Source organism: Martes martes, assembly GCF_963455335.1.
Source record: "Martes martes genome assembly, chromosome: 10".
NCBI classification, from domain to species: Eukaryota; Metazoa; Chordata; class Mammalia; order Carnivora; family Mustelidae; genus Martes; species Martes martes.
In genome coordinates, this window is record NC_137898.1 from 107,564,353 (window position 1) to 107,581,549 (window position 17,197).

At 42.4% G+C, this 17,197-nt stretch overlaps 1 protein-coding gene across 1 annotated transcript in view; it reads left to right on the forward strand.

The window, feature by feature from the left end:
- Positions 1-2,678: 2,678 nt before the first annotated feature.
- PPP2R1B (protein phosphatase 2 scaffold subunit Abeta) overlaps positions 2,679-17,197 on the forward strand; it is a gene marked incomplete at its 3' end in the record, with an annotated part of 32,353 nt that continues 17,834 nt past the window's right edge. Inside the window, 11 exon segments of the mRNA XM_080816152.1 lie at positions 2,679-2,833; positions 3,689-3,779; positions 4,145-4,245; positions 7,890-8,122; positions 8,424-8,571; positions 12,547-12,702; positions 12,913-13,027; positions 13,427-13,497; positions 13,854-13,988; positions 14,496-14,669; positions 17,119-17,179. Of these exon segments, the coding sequence (XP_080672278.1) occupies positions 2,720-2,833; positions 3,689-3,779; positions 4,145-4,245; positions 7,890-8,122; positions 8,424-8,571; positions 12,547-12,702; positions 12,913-13,027; positions 13,427-13,497; positions 13,854-13,988; positions 14,496-14,669; positions 17,119-17,179 (1,399 nt within the window). The 5' untranslated portion in view covers positions 2,679-2,719.

The following is a 17,197-nucleotide window of genomic DNA, read 5'->3' on the forward strand; positions in this document are numbered from 1 at the left end:
GGAAGAGGCAGGTCACAGTGAGTCAGAGACAGAGGTGGGAATTGAAGTCTCGAATTGATGACTTTCAAACCAGGCAATTTTCTGGCACCTATTTTTTTCAGCTTTGTGATTTCATATTTAATCATAGTTATTTCTTAGGTATCCAATTCATTGTACTTGGGTAAGGAAAGCATATCTGAGTTTTAAACAAAATAGCTCGGGTTTAATCAGTGTGCTAATTTTTGTTCAGAATGAGGTCATCTAAGCTTGAGCTAACATGTAGATGATGACACGTGTGGAACTGACTTAATGTGCTTCTCTCTCTGCTTGCTTCCTCTACTGTTTCTGAAGACTTTTTACATCAAGTATAAGGGAACAGATCCCCCCCCCCCCCCGCCCCGACCATGCCAATAGGAACACCCTCCGATCTTCTAACTGGTAAGGTACAAAATCAAAAAACCTCTTGGCCCTTTCTTCAACCTTGAATGGTATTGGGATCCATTTCTAAAGGGAAAAAAAAATCGTGAAAACTCTCAGGCATCTTAGATTATTTATTTATTTATTTGAAAGAGAGAGAGAGAGAAACAGAGATAGTGACAGAGCATGAGCAGGAAGGAGAGGGAGAAGCAGTCCCCCTAACGAGTGGGGAGCCTGACTCAAGGCTCGATCCCAGGACCCTGGGATCATGACCTGAGTGGAAGGCAGACGCTTAACCGGCTGAGCCACCCAGGAGCCCCCAACTTAAATTATTTTTATTACGATATTACTTAAACTTAAACTTGAAAACTAGGAATATAATGTTCTTTTATATATAGTTCTTATACACTAAAAGCCCAAAATAGATCTACAAATCAGATACACAGGAGACGGAATTATCCCGTATATTGTGACTCAGGTGTTGCCCGTGAACGCTCAGTTTCTTTTGAGGTGAATGTGCCTGTGCCACCAAGTGACCTGTAACACCTGTTTTCTCACTACTCCTCTGTTGGAAATGCTGCCACAGTACATTTCCATGGTGTCATTTGGCTTTCATTTTGGGCATGAAAACATCACTTTCATTTTAAATCCACCTCTGTTCTTTTCTCATTGTCCTGGAAGGGTGTAAAAGTAACAGGGGAACACACATGCGAACCTAAGTTATTTATTTGTTTGTTTGTTTGTTTATTTATTTGACAGAGATCACAAGCAGGCAGAGAGGCAGGCATAGAGAGAGGAGGAAGCAGGCTCCCCGCGGAGCAGAGAACCTGATGCGGGGCTCGATCCCAGGCTCGATCCCAGGACTCTGGGATCATGACCCGAGCGGAAGGCAAAGGCTTTAACCCACTGAGCCACCCAGGCGCCCCGAACCTAAGTTTTGAAATAGGGCTGCAGTACTGGTTATAAAGTGGTGAGCCAAATAGTCCAGGATATGCTTATATAAATCTAAAAATTATTACCAAAATGAAAACCAAATGGAAGCCCTACAGAATACATCCACAGACCTAATTTGAGAGCTGCTATTCAAGTCCATTGGTTCCCAAACTTTCACTCCTGTCGGTCTCTATCTACCGTGTTTACTCTGACAAATGCGGTGTTTAAAAAAAAAGTCTCCCAAATTGTGTTCATTGATAATTTTATGTTTTCATTCATCAGACCTGCTATTACCATTTCCGAGCTTATGATAACCATATGTAGTTTATCACTCTAAGCTGCTTAAATTATAGTCCAAAATGAACAAAAAAGAGGGGGTGTTTCTGTGCTGCCCTCAGAAGGGTAAAGGAAAACTTTCCATTAAGTTTTGTAAGAAACTCCAGTACCCTCACATCCTCCTCCTGGTGCCTTTGAGGACTCTGGGAGTTCTAGGGAGGCCAGTTTAGCCTTTCTTGTACAAGCAAAGTAGCCACTCCACCCAGTTTGGAAGGATTAAAGCTTGTCCTAGTTTTGCTTGATTGTTGTACTTCTAGCATGCTAAAGACCTAAAAGAGGGAGGAAGAAAAAACAACAGAAGGCACCATTCCAGTACCAAACTGAAAAGAAACACAAAAACAAGAGAGCAGCATGTTTTTAACAGCTTGCATGGAAAAAGCGGAAAAAATATTGACTGGGGAGTTTGGACAGCAGTGTTCATTTTCTCTCACCGCCCGCGTTATTTGTCTTACGGAGCAGGAGCCAGATACAATTCTGGCTCACAGGCCAGAGGAAGAGGCGGAGGGGTTCTGTGGAAGCTTGAGGCTAGCGGGGGAAATTAGGGCTGGAGACCCGGTGGCTCAGAGCCAGGATGAAGTCAGGGGAGGCGCTAAATCTGTTTTCCTCCTGGCCTTGGGCATCCTCTTTGGTGTGCCCGAGTCCTAGGAGCAGAGCTCGCATCACTCGGGTAGGTCCCTGACCCCTTCAGCCCACCATGAGCAAAGTGAATTCCTGCCCCTGTTTCTTTTGGCTGCGTAAAGGATGCGGGGGCTCCATGCGCTTTCTCAGCCCACTCTTCTGGAGTTTAAACGTACAGCTCCCGCAACGGGGTCCAGGCGGGTACCTCCATCACCCTGGCAGAGACTCTGCACCCCCCCCTCCGCGGAGTGGAAGCTTGGGCCTTAGTTCCGTCTGCCTGGGCGCGGGGCGGGGCCTGGGCGCGGGGCGGGGCCTGGGCGCGGGGCGGGGCCTGGGCGCGGGGCGGGGCCTGGGCGCGGGGCGGGGCCTGGGCGCGGGGCGGGGCCTGGGCGCGGGGCGGGCGGCAGCGGCGGCGACAAGCCGGAGGAGAAAGAACATGGCGGGCGCAGCGGGGCCCGGGACCGGCCCGGGGGCAGCGGGAGGAGATGGAGACGATTCGCTATACCCGATTGCGGTTTTAATTGACGAGCTCCGCAACGAGGACGTGCAGGTACTAGAGTCGGGCCGGGGCGTGGAGGCGGGCCTGGTTGGGCGGGTGGTGGGGAAGAAGGCAGGCCGGCTCCGCGGTGGGGAAGGCTGGGGGGCCCTGGAAGAGGCTGACTTAGAGCAGAAATTTGATGGGGAGGAGGATAGAGACTCATGAGGGGCAGCGCTGGCTCGAACAGACCTTCCTCGGGGCCTCTCCAGCACCCCTTCTCCCAGCGCCTGAGGCGTCCCACCCGGTCCTGGCGGTTGTGGGAGCACCGGCTTCCCGCCAGGGCCCCCCTTCCGGGTGGTGCTGCGAGGGGGAACGCGCGTTAGGTCCTGCGCTGGGAGGAGGATGGCGCGGGCCCCAGGAGCCTGGAGTGGGCTGCAGAGATGCCGGAGGGGCCCTGTGAGCAGCAGGTGGGTGAAAGCCTTTCCCTCGGCTTGGAAACCGGCCTGGCTTGTTGGGTATAAAGAGAGTGGGGTGGCTTAATAACTGAGAAGAGTCGGTGTGTCAGCTTTGGTGTAACTTTTTTCTTTGGAAAGCCGGGGGTTGTGTTCAACCATTTCACCAGCTTCACCGATGCCACAGTGCTCTCATGTTGAAATTGTCTCACTTTCTGGATGTGGTATTCTTTTTCCTTTTTCTAATGGGCCCTTTGATTGTTGCTCTTAAGAAACCTTCCTTTGGCTAAAACGAAGCGGTGATCCCACTGCTCCCAAGGTTCCTCATAGAGTAAGATCTAAAATGAAGGTTTTCCTCCTCCTCACTGTATGTCATTATCCTACCTGTTTGCAACTTTCATCTTTTGGTCTAAATCACAGTTGTCTACTTCACTCTTTGCATTTTCTTTCTTTTTTTTTTTTAATTTTTTTGAAGCTCCGTCTCAACAGTATTAAGAAGTTATCAACAATTGCTCTAGCACTTGGAGTAGAAAGGACGCGAACGGAACTGCTGCCATTCCTTACAGGTTTGTGACTTTTTGGCTTAAAGTCATAGCCATTGCCATTTTCCAGTGGCTTTCAAAACTTAGACTCTTTTTTAGAATTTGTTACCCATGCTATTAAGTACTAAACTGAGCCTCATGCTTTCTGTACAAAAGAAGCAAGACAAGGCATATCTTATGGCCAGTATTAAAACATTAACTATTTAGCTAATGGGAAGGAAGGTAATCGATATGGGATTGTCAATTTCTAATTCATTGTGTGGAACAGGTCCAGAATGCTGTTAAAGGACTATCTAGTTAAATACTGAGTCTATTTCTAGTTTTGTGTGAATATCCCGTTCTGGGCCAGCTATCCTTGTTGATGAGTACCGGGTTATTGTCATTTCCAGATACAATTTATGATGAGGATGAGGTACTGTTAGCTCTTGCTGAGCAACTGGGAAATTTCACTGGCCTGGTGGGAGGTCCTGACTTTGCCCACTGTTTGCTGGTAAGTATATTCTGCCTACCATTTTTCCAGAACTTTTCCAGTATAAATTATACATTGTTTAGTGATAGGAACACTACAGCATTTTTAGTGCAGATCTTTTTTATGGATAGTCACAGTGTTGGCTGTTGGGAAAACAAATAATGTAGGCACTTATGACTGAGCATAAGAACTTATTTTTCTTTTCTTTGCTGCCTCTGTGGACTTACTTGTTAGTTTAGAGATTGGAAGAAAAAGGGTTTGATTGTTTTTGTGGGTTCTCGCACTTCTCCACCTCCCCTAAATTGGAGATCTTAATTCTCATCTAGCAGTGTCATAATTTGGGAAATGTTTATTAGGGGCTTTTTTAAAAAAAAATATTTTATTTATTTATTTGACAGAGATCACAAGTAGGCAGAGAGGCAGGTAAAAAAAGGGGGGTGGGGGGAAACAGGCTCCCTGCTGAGCAGAGAGCCCGATGCGAGGCTCGATCCCAGGACTTTGAGATCATGACCCAAACCGAAGGCAGAGGTTTTAACCCACTGAGCCACCCAAGTGCCCCATGGGGCTTTTTTTTTTTTAATTGAAGTTTTTATATAAGTAATCTCTACACCCAGTATGGGTCTTGAACTCACAACCCCACGATCAAGAACCATATGCTCTGGAGTGCCTGGGTACCTCAGTCCTTTGTTTGCCTTCAGCTCAGGTCATGATTCCAGGGTTCTGGGATCGAGCCCTGCATCAGGCTCCCTGCTCCATGGGGAGCCTGCTTCTCCCTCTTCCCTCCAGCTCCTTGCTTGTGCTTTCTTTCTCTCAAATAAATAAGATCCCTAAAAAAAACCAAAAAAACAAAAAAACATGCTCTATAGACTGAACCAGTCAGCCTCCTTGTAAATGTTTATTAGCTTTTTATCTTTGATTATAAGCCTGTGGTTTGCGTCTGACTTACTTCGTGGATTTGAGGAGTTCAGTTCGATTGGGAACTCTGACATTTACTGAGAACCTACTATATCAGTCATTGAAGTTATAGTGTTAATGTTAAAGAAGACCAATGTGAATGGAATGAGGTCTCTGCCTTTCTATGTTAATAAGTTGTTACTGTACAGCGTTAGATGGAAGAATAGAAGCACATACAAAGTACTTAAACAGTAGAAAGGAGAAAGAAATTAATGCAGGGTGATAAAAGAAAACTTCTTTGGTTGGGGGGTGATGTCTAAACTAAGTTTTGAAGGATAACTGGGAATTTACCAGTTGGACAAGAGAGAGATGTATGCCTGATGGCTTAAATGCTGTCTGTATGATGCTGATTTGTGATTTCTGTAGAAATGTGATTTTTGACCGCTCCATGAATATAAGTACCTGCTCGTATCTCCCCACATATCTGCCTGTGATTTTTCCACTTGGATGTCAAACAGGCATTTCAAATTTAACATGCCTGAAACAACTCAATTTTCTCCCTAAAGTATGCCTCTCATTTAGTGGTCCGTCTCAGTAAATAGCATCACTGTCTACCCACTTGGACAAGCCAAAACCTAGAAGATATTCTTGCATCCTCTTTCCCTTATTTTCCACATTCAGTGCATGAGTAATTCCTATAGATTCTGTATACAATCCAAATGAGTTCACTTTCCTTCCTCCCCACTACTGCCTCGCTCTCCCTTTCTCTTGTCTTCCTAGACCTGATGATCTTCCCACAAGACTACTGTAGTAACGTCCTGACCAGTTGCCTTCCATTCTTGCCTCCTACCCTCTCCCTCTGGTTCACTCTTCACCCAGTGAATGGATCTCTTCCTGCCTTGGTGCTTAGAAAATCCAAATTCCTACCTTAGGTTTTGTAAACTAAGGAATAAGCTATCTCTATGAATTTATTTCATGCCGTGTTCCCTTTTGATAACCTCATTCTATTTTTTTTCTCAAATGTTTTATTTATTTATTTGGCAGAGATCACAAGTAGGCAGAGGGGGAAGCAGGCTCCCTGCTGAGCAGAGAGCCTGATGCAGGCTCCATCCCAGGACCCTGAGATCATGACCCGAGTCGAAGGCAAAGAACCCACTGAGCCACCCAGGCGCCCCATATAACCTCATTCTATTTATAGTGGTCTTCTTTCTGTTCTTTGAATAAAGCCTTATGATTATTGCCCTGGGTATTCCCTCTAATGTTCTTTGAGCTTCTGGTGGCTGCTTCCTTGTCATTCAGAGATCAGCTTCAATGCATCTTCTCAGAGAGGCCTCTCTCTAAACACCCAACCTGAAATTGCCTCTTAGTCACCTGTTACCACATCATCCTATTCTATTTCTTCACGGAGTACTCCCCCCCATATGATTGTTTTCTTGATCAGTTGTCTTTCTACCCTAGAATATAAAGTCTGCTAGAGCAAGGAACCTATCTGCCTTCTCTTTCTTCTGTCCTCAGTGCTACAGTGCCACAGTAATCCATTGATTGAGGGGTTTGGAAGTGTGAAAGAGGTTGCCTTGCTGGTGTGTTGAGCCAGAGTACACAGGAATGGTAGATGGGGCCATAGGGAGAGGGCCCAGAGAAATAGGCAGAATTCAAATCCAGAGACAACTCCTGATTGATTCTCGGGAGCTTGGCCTTATGTTTTAGTGGTGATAGAGACCGTCCAGGGATACTGTATGAGAGGAGCTCAGTGACTGCCAGCGTAGATCACGAGAGGCATGCGTAAGCAAGTAAGAAAGCAGTCTCTTTTCAAAGGGCTCCTAAAATACCTCTTAGGAAAGTTGAGTACTTTCTACTTCTGTGTGTATCAAACAATTTTTGAAATGTATTATTAGGTAGACTCATTATTAGGTTGACTCATAATTCTCTTTCACACTCTTGGTCAGTTCTGTATGTGGATTTTGTCTTTAACATTTGCAGCTCATGGCTATGCTGAATATACCTAGCTCAAATGTACACCTAGAGAAGTAGTGGTTCGGAGAACCAGCCCTCTTGCACTTTTCACTGCACTGTGTCCTCTTCGCTTACTGATCCTAGTCCAGACCAGCCCTTTTGGCCTCTTCTATTTCTGAAGCTGCAAACAAGGATTCCCACCATGTCTGTACTGTTCATCATTCTGTCAGCGACTTCTGCTCTGTGTTTGGCTCATAAGATTCCGGATGTATTCTGAAGAAAGAGGTTCTGTACTCAGCCTTTCCTATGTTAGATAAGTTGATGGTGTGGAGCTAGTGGACAAGGGTTACTTGCATTTCCAGGAATGGTAGAATAATATTCCAAAGCCTGTGTGGGCTCCGTGGCCTGATGAGATGTCATCATGTAATTGTGGTGCCCAGTGTTGCTGATGTTTTTGCATTTACTCTTGAGGAAATAAACGTGATCTTATCTGAATTTGGCTCCATATCTTTTAAACCTAGTCATTCAGCTTGCGGTAATATTAATATTGTGTCAAGTCTCCACTGTGTCATTTGTAGACACCATCTGGGAATTGCCATCTGGGACATGAGATCTTGGCTGTCCTACAGAAGTCGTGTCTTCAGGTTGGACACACCATATGTTATCACTGTGTGAACTGAAAGTAACCATTTGGTGTGCTGTAGCTAACATTCTGCTTACATGTACCACCTCCCTTCAGTCACTTTAAAAGGTGATAATCTGTAGCTAACCTGATTCCGTAAGTTTTCTTCTCTGCTTTTCCTTTTTGGTCTTTTCAGCCTCCTTTGGAAAGTCTGGCGACTGTGGAAGAGACTGTGGTTCGAGACAAGGCTGTGGAGTCCCTGAGGCAGATCTCCCAGGAGCATACTCCTGGTGCCCTGGAAGCTCATTTTGTGCCTCTGGTGAAGCGCCTGGCGAGCGGGGACTGGTTCACCTCTCGCACATCTGCGTGTGGTTTGTTCAGCGTTTGCTATCCCAGGGCTTCCGGTGCTGTCAAAGCGGAAATTAGACAGTAAGATCTGGTGGTTTTATTTTTTAGTTATTTGGGATTATTGGGAACTCCTAGCTAACGATTGACACAATAATACCCTGTTACCAGTGAGTGGCCAATAGCAGGATGGGAGAAGAGGTGACATGACTTTATTACTCAGTTGAATGTACTAGTGGTTTTTTATTTGTTACTTCCATGAGTAGAACCACTGATGTTTGTGAGAGAAAACCACTAAAATGGCTGTGTGTCTGTGTGTGTGTGTTGGAGGTGTTTAATCGATGGTGTTTGACAGGAAGCATGTTCATTATTTGATCCGGTCCAGGCACTTCCGTTCCTTGTGCTCAGATGATACTCCAATGGTACGACGTGCTGCTGCTTCCAAACTGGGCGAATTTGCAAAAGTTTTGGAATTAGACAGTGTGAAAAGTGAAATTGTTCCACTGTTCACTAATCTAGCTTCAGATGAACAGGTAAGTTAACCTTTACTATTTAAGGTAAATGGATATGCTCCTCTCTGACGTTTTAAGGGGAGTTTTGGTTCTCATGTTAGGATCCTTTTTGCCAAAATGATACTTCAGTCTGGGCTGGATAAAGTTTAATGTGACCCATCTCAGTGTCCTTATATTTCTTTCTTAACCAGACCATGATTTTCTCTTACATTAGCAGTGGTTAATAGAAGAGTCAAAGAGTAGACGGGAGGGCACTGGGTGGCCAAGATGGTTAAGCAGCTGTCTTGGGCTCAGGTCATGATCCTGGGGTCCTGGGATTGAGCCCCATGTTGGGAATCCCTGCTCAGAGGGGAGCCTGCTTCTCCCTTTCTCTCTGCCTGCCACTCTCCCTGCTTGTGCGTGCGCTCTCTCTCTTCCTGTCAAATAAATGAATAAAATCTTAATGGAAAAAATGGAACTATGTTAGGAGGGAAGACCAAAGCTATGTTAAGGGGTAACATACCTTTGTGCATTGCAGCCAGTCATGGGGGAAGTAATGTTGCTTAGAATTTTTGACTTTCAGATAAACAAGCATAGCATGTGTTGAGAAGGCTGTTTGACCCTCTATATCCTCTGGATGAGTATATAGGGTGACTTTGTATAATAACAATTCTAAATCTATAAAAGATCTATATCTTTTGGGGGTAGAAATAATAACAATAAGGAGCACCTACATTAAGTATGTAATTTTTCTCAGCCTATCTTAAGGGGGGTACATAAAAGAAACACTTTGTCCTCACAACAGCCCCATGAGGTAGATACACCATTTTACATAATAGGAAAACAGAAAAAATTGAGGTCACTTTTTCAGGGTCGCAGAGTCAGCAGTAGTAGAGATGGGATTGGAATCTAGGCAGTTTGGCTCCAGAGTTTACAGCCTTCACATCCAGGCTGTACTGCCTCTCTTGATGGCTCAAAGGATCCACCCCCAGAGTTTCTGGACTCTAGAAAATCCTTGTGGGGTTTTAATTTGCCTACTGTCTATCCTAGAATCACTCCACATGTGTAGGACCAAGAGCACCAGCCAGACACATACTGATGAGTGTTACTTTCAGATTCTAGATGGAAAGATGGTAGATCTTACTTTCCAAAATAATTTAAAAATGTTATTAAAATTGCATACAGAAAAGAGCACAAAATATACAACCCCCTGAATAAGATAATGTCATCTTATTAGCAAACAGAACTTTGACAACCACTGCCTAGAAGCCTACCACACATTCCCTCCCAAACACACCCGCTCCCTGCCTGCTTCAGATAACACTTAATCTTGACTTTGGTGGTAACCACTTCTTCACTTCTCTGTACATTTATTACTTCAAAAAGTAAAAAATGGGAAATTAATTTTAATAATGTATTTTATTTAACAGTATGTTCAAAATAATGATCACTTGAACATGTGACACTAGCCACATTTCATGTGCTCCAAAGCCACAGGTGGGTAGTGGTTACCACATTGGACAGATGGCTTTAGAGTCCTCATTTAGGATTTTATTGATTATGCTTCCCATGGTCTAATGTAACGTTTTCCTTTGTCTTCTGTATTTCCTACAAGTGGTTAGTTGAATCTAGTGTGGGGGAAGAGGGTTTGCAAACTTTTTCTGTAAAGGGCCAGTTAGTAAATATTTTTGGCTTTGTGAGCCGGTTTCTGTTGTAACCACTCAAATCTGCTGTTGCAGCACAAAAGCACTTCAGTGTGTAAACGAGTGGGTATGGTGGTGTTCCAGTAAAACTTAATCTACATAAAGTAGCTGCAGTCCTGGGTTTGGCCAATGTTTGCCCCATCCCTGATCTAGAGGCTTAATGAGATTTAGATTTGATATTTTTGGGGTGATAAGATCACTTCATATGTGGGATTGTATTTTTTGTTAAGAGGCATATAATTTCTAGTTGTGATATATTAGAAAAAATATTAAGTGCTCAGTTGTAAAATGTGTGTATGTATAGTTCATCTGACCACGGTTAGAATTACTCTTCTTGGCTTATTCATTCACTGAAAAAATATTTATTGATTACCTGCTACATATCAGGCACTGTTCTGGTGCTGGGATCCAGTGTTAAAAAGGCATACAGAGGCCCTTCTGTCATTTTGATGAAGGAAAACAGATAATATTAACAGATCAATAAGCATTAACGATGATAAATGCCATGATGATAATAAAGTAGGGTGACATAATAGGGAGTGATTATAGGGCATTCATCTAGACTGGTTAGTTAGAGAAGGACTCTGTGGAGGGGATACAAACTGAGACACAGGAGAAGAATGCCAGCCATACCCTTTCCTGGAGTGCCAGAACTCCAGGAAAAGAGAATTCCAGGAGGAGAGGACACTAGGATTGGAACATAGTGGGTGATAGGGTCTCTGATGGGCTCTGAGGTTGGAGAAGATAGGCGGACGCCCTGTAAGTCAAGGTATAGAGTTTGGATTTCTTTTTCTAGGTGCAGTGAGAATACCCGTAGATTTTAAGCAGGGGTGGTGTGACTTGATGTAATTCACATTTTAAAAAGAACATTCTGGCTTCTGGCCAGAAGCCAAATTATAAGGGTCAGGGGTGAGATTAGAAACAGCAGGACCAATTAGGAGACTTTTGCAATAACCCAGGCAAGACACGTGGTGAACTAAAATGGTGCAGTGAAGGTGGAGAGAATCTAGAGACAAGTTTAGAGGCAGCATCATTAGGACTACGATGGGATTGGATGGGATGAAAGGAGGAGCAATCAAGGAGACCTTGATTTTTGGTCTGAGCCCAAACTGGCTGAATGGTGGTGTCATTGCTAAGATAGAGGACAAGGTATGGGGAGAAAAGTAATTGATTAACAAATATTTATTGGTACATATTTCCATAGATGATAGTAGTTGCTTGATTTAGCATTGTTTTTGGATTCCAAAAATATTTGTATAGCCACTACCAAGAATCTAGTAACCTAGTCCGCTTTTTTTTTTTTTTTTTGCTTGTTCTTTTGGATAGAGGAGTGAATGTGCTGGGCATATAGTAAATTATTGTTGACGAATAATTTTTAAAATTTGTTATATTTTGAGAAGTTGGAGTCACTTACCTCTCATGTGTATGTATGTGTATGTTATATACGTTTATAAAAAATACATAATCGTATATGCACATACACTATTCACATTTTTGGTCTCCCTCCTGTGTGCTTATGTTTATATATTTTTAGTTTCTACTTAAATATTTATGATTCCCAAAGCTATAATCTCAATTCCTAACTTCTCATTGATTTGTCTAATTGTGTATTTCTACTTGCCCAAGGGACATTTGGGTATCAGGTTGACACTTGGCAAATTATGTTTGGGAAGTTGAATTCCTTAATCTCATACCTTTCTAAAATTTTTTGCTACATTTTTCTAGGCTTGGCTACCTCAAAGTTACTCTGTCCCTGACTCTCAACATTCTAATTCAGTGGGTTTTTTTTTTTTTAATTACTATTTTGTTTTTCTGTATAGTTCTTTCCAAGTCATCATCTCATGCCTATCATCACTGCCAGCCCAAACTGTTTATTCGGACAACTGAACTTCCTGTTTCCCTTCCCCGTATTGTCTTATTTTTGTTGTGATCTGTTAAACAGTTTGGTTCAAGTATAGTTTTCATTTTTTTATCCCTTAACAACTTACTATAGGAAGGCCTTGAAGACATCATTAAAATGTTCTCTCTTTTTTTTTTCATTTAGTTTTTACATTTTCATTAATAAAAACTCTGCGTTTTGGCTAAGGGAATTACTTCACTGTTGACTCTAGAACAAGGTCTTTTCTACTTTTATGGCTTTGATATGCTATTCCAGGCAAAGTATGTTTTAAGACATAAAAATGTGAAACTGTGTATAGTGTTTTTTTGTTTTCTCTTTGAACAACCCCTACAGCATTGCCCCACACCACACATACTATACTGCCCTGTGGCTCTCCATAAAATTTTGTCTAACAAAGAAATTTTGTTCCTTTAGGATTCAGTGCGTCTCCTAGCTGTGGAAGCTGGTGTCAGCATTGCCCAGTTACTGTCTCAGGATGACCTCGAGGCTTTGGTGATGCCTACACTTCGGCAAGCAGCAGAAGATAAGTCTTGGAGGGTTCGCTACATGGTAGCTGACAAGTTTTCAGAGGTAAAATGATTGTACTGACATTTTCTAAGTGCTAAGAGAAAAAAAACACTCCAAACCCACAGATTTGCTGCATACTAAAAGTTTCTGAATTAATTCTTCTGAATTGGAAGTGCTTGTAGCAAAAACATATTTGAAGGTTACACTGTTTTGTTTTGTTCATGTTAATTAACTTGTTAGTATACATTAAAACCTGTACAAATTTTTTTATAGCTCCAGAAAGCTGTGGGTTCTAAAATCACCCTAAATGACCTCATCCCCGCCTTTCAGAACCTACTTAAAGACTGTGAAGCTGAAGTCCGAGCAGCTGCTGCCCACAAAGTAAAAGGTTAAGGAGTTCAGTTTATGTTGCGGGATATATCATTCATTTTGGTGCATTTTTTTTAAATGGCAGTGAATTTTGTATGGTTTTTGTTGTGGGATATGGTTTTCAATAAGAGGTGATTTCATTGTGTAGGAATGTCACATTGTTGGACAAGGCTGCTCCTTTTATATTTAAAACCAAATAGCCATTTTATCTTGTTTTTATAACAAGAGATGCCTTAGCAAGTTGGATTGGTGTATATGGCATATAGATTGATGAAAAGTTCATCTAGAATAAGAGCTATTTTCCCCTCGTGGAGCTTATTTGCTTAAACATGATTTAAGTTGCAACTGCTGATAAACCTGGCTGCTTGTAAATGGCTCTGTGTAAGCATTAGTAATTTTTTCTATTTCTCTCTTTCAGAACTTTGTGAGAACTTGCCCACTGAAGGTAGAGAGACCATAATTATGAATCAAATTCTGCCCTATATAAAGGTAAACCTAATTAGGTTATTTTTTGTTTCACCTTGCCCTTTATGTTACAAGGTAAACTTTACCTCAGTTTTCTTGTTTCTTTGTTTTACTTTAAAGCTCTTTGAGTTTAAGGGTGGATAGGGGATGATTGGGACAGTCATGTTAATATGATGCTGTTATTTGTTACTTATTAGTGTTTGTAATTGTAAAATGCTCTGTGGTGCATAGGTTTCTATTATCTAACAGATGGCTTGAGGAAATTGATGAACTAATCAATATTGAAATAGTGCTGTCTCTTTAAATTCCTTGGGTGATGGTATGGAAGTTTCTGTTGTCTTGCCACAAAAGAAAGGCTTTTAATTTTGATTTTATTTTAGGAATTAGTATCTGATACAAATCAACATGTCAAATCGGCTCTAGCTTCTGTAATTATGGGATTGTCTACCATTTTGGGCAAAGAGAATACCATTGAACATCTTCTACCTCTTTTTTTAGCTCAGTTAAAGGATGAGGTGAGTCTGGCTAAAAATTCTATTGCCTTTGATAGTCAGTGATTTGGTTTGGTTTCGGTTTGGGGTTTCACTAAAATAGAACTCGAAGCAGGATGAAGGGATTAAAAAAAAGGTAGCTTATTTTAAACCAGTGACAATTCCTGTGTTTGGGTATGGAGTTACAAGTTCTGCAGAAAATGAGCACAAGGAGCCATTGATGCAGACCTAAAAATGTCTTTGTGTCCTCGCTTCCTGATTCCTGCTGATACGCACTGGTGTCTTGTCTTTAAAGCTGCTGTAGCTTTTGTTTTGAATGTTTTTAATTTGAATTTAAATATAATAGCATCAAAATTGTAATGATGGCTGACATTTATTAGTCATACTGTCTGTCAGACATGATCGTAAATGCTTTGCATGTATTATTAGATATAATCCTCAAGGCAGTTTTTGCCTCATTGTGACCATAGGAGAATATCAGGCGGAGAACTTGACTCTTATCTGTGTTCTTTGGGACTTGTGTATTTGCAGTGTCCAGAAGTTCGTTTGAATATCATCTCTAACTTGGACTGTGTAAATGAAGTGATTGGGATCCGTCAGCTCTCTCAGTCTCTCCTTCCTGCCATAGTGGAGCTGGCTGAAGATGCCAAGTGGAGGGTCCGGCTGGCCATCATTGAGTATATGCCGCTGCTGGCGGGCCAGCTGGTGAGTGTGTGTGCCGCATGAAGTGAAGGGTCGCCTCGATTGCAGGGCAGACTGACGGTGGCATGGAGGAGGCCCATGGAGCTCACAGGATTATGATCGTTTAGATGCATGAAAGTAGGGTGTGATCTAGTTGCCTGTAGGATGGTTTTTATATTCAGTAGTGCATTAATTGCTAGCGAAGGGCTATTATAGAAACATATTTCACCTTATCGCTACCTAAAAGCAAAGCCAGAGAAGAATCAGTGTCTTGGTAAGTATATAACATAGTATGATGTTTAGTGTCTCTGAAGGAATATTGAACTGAGAAAAGAACTTTGCTTTGTGCTCATGGCAGCTGTTTGCCTATATTCTAAGCAAAATGTCCCCAATGACCCCTTTTCCTGCTTTCTGGTGAAAGGGAGTTGAGGCTTCATCACAGAGGAACGGAGTACGAAGTCTGGAGGCTAGAGATCACATTATCACATGACATGTTCCAGTTTTCAGTTTCATGATTAGCTTTACTCTAACTGATCATCACATTAATTAAAATTTCAGTGCTTGGTATTATAGGCACATCCTTTCTTTCTCTTTTATTAAGTGCCCGAGGTAGGGTCAGGTTTGATATGCACGTACGCTGTTGGTAGCACGTGCTGTTGATGTCTAGCTGGAGAGAGAGACGAGTGAGCTCTACCGGGGCTGGAGCTGTGTGGAGTGTCTCCCTTGCAGTCCTTGGCAGAACCCGGCGGGGATTAGGCACATAACATTTGTTGAATGTTGAATGAATGAATACCTGAATATTTTTTGAAGAAGCTCCTGCACTTTGTCGGTTGACAGCTAACATTCTGCAGTGTGTGTCCTCTCACCCTCCTTCCGTTACTTTGAGATCACAGCATGTGGGATTAATTTTTTTTTTCTTGGAACTCTGAATTTGTTGCCTACTTTGACATACTAAGTTTGTGAAGTGTGTCCTGTGCATGTTGGTGGCATTATGTTTTATAAAATTTGAAGTGTTCTCATTCAAAACAGATGCCAGATGTATCAGTGAATAGCTTATAGGGTCAGATGAAGTATTTGTTCTCTGTCACTCCCAAGCGCTGAAGGTCACCTTCTCTTTGTCACTGTTGACTGTCCTGCGTTTTCCTCTCTAGAGTAGAAAGCAGCAGCGCCTAACTGGTTTACTAAAAGCTGAAACAGCTGGCCAGAAGGGAGGGGTAATTCTAGTATCATTTCTTTTAGCTTCTGCTCCCCTCTGACCCGGGAAGTTGGCAAAGGTTGGTAGCTCTGTGGTGGAGGAGAATGGAGGCAGGGCGGGGGGGTGAGTTTCGCTGACTCATACCTGTCAGGCAGGGGATGACATGTAACGTCATGAACATTTTGTTCAGTATTTTCAACTTCTTGTTAGTATTATATATTTTATTCTTATTTTTCTTCTTATCTGTGTAGAGTTTTATATCAGGTAGTTAGTTGATACAGTTCTTTCAAGGTTTAATGTATAGCCTGGCTAGTGAACCATGGCGAATAGATGATATAGTTAAACCACAAAACTTGGGAAATAAAAATTAGGACTCCAGAAGAATCCATGACCTGAACTGAAAAGGATATCTTTGAAGGCTGACACGTATGCTAAAACCTGTTCATAATCTGTTATTATAAAGCCATTTCATTAAGTCAGTGTTTTCCAAGCACTGACACTTGGTATTGTATCTCTTTATTTAAAATATATACTCACTGGTCAATAACTTCTTAGCATCCAAAGAAATAAAACTGAAACCTGCAGACCCCACAGAGGGGGCGCTAGCTATCCCCGCTCTGTCCCACGTGTTGCATGAGTGCCACAGAGTTGGTGTGTGTGAGTCTGCCTGTGCCGGGCTGGCCACCTGTTGGCAGGAAGAGAGAACCGGGAGGGTCAGGATGGTTCCCCCATAACGCTACACTGGGACCACTGCGCCTGGAGGCTTGTGCTTGCTTTATTTGCCCTCGGCTTTCTCCCATCATCCCAGACATTCTCTCTTTAATTGGGGATCTCTCAGTTTCTTGATGTCAGTTTTTTCATCCTTAAGGATTTATTATGTTATTAACCAGAAAGGGGAAAAGTTGAGAACTGTTATTATTGACAGGTATTTTCCTGGGTTAGCTCATTTTTACAAATAATCTCCATACTGCTTGGCAAACCGTCCACAGTGCATTCTTCCAGCTCGTCTGCACTGTTGTGTCTGGTTCCTGGCCACCCTCTTCTCTCCCACTTAGCCGGGCTTGGGTCATCTCACTTAGGTTTTTGGTTATGATTGTAGACTTAGACAGTTTGTAAATCAAATTCCGTGCCTTTCCTTTTCTGGCTAGTTCATGCATTCAGCTTATTTGGAAACATGTCTTTTTTTTAGCTTTTATGTCATTTTGATGTAATGTAAATAGACCACCTTGATTTCTGAACTTTGGAGATATGTATTAATGGAATCTTCTGTATCTATAGGGTGTGGAGTTCTTTGACGAAAAGCTGAATTCTTTATGTATGGCCTGGCTTGTGGACCATGGTGAGTAAGTTAAACACA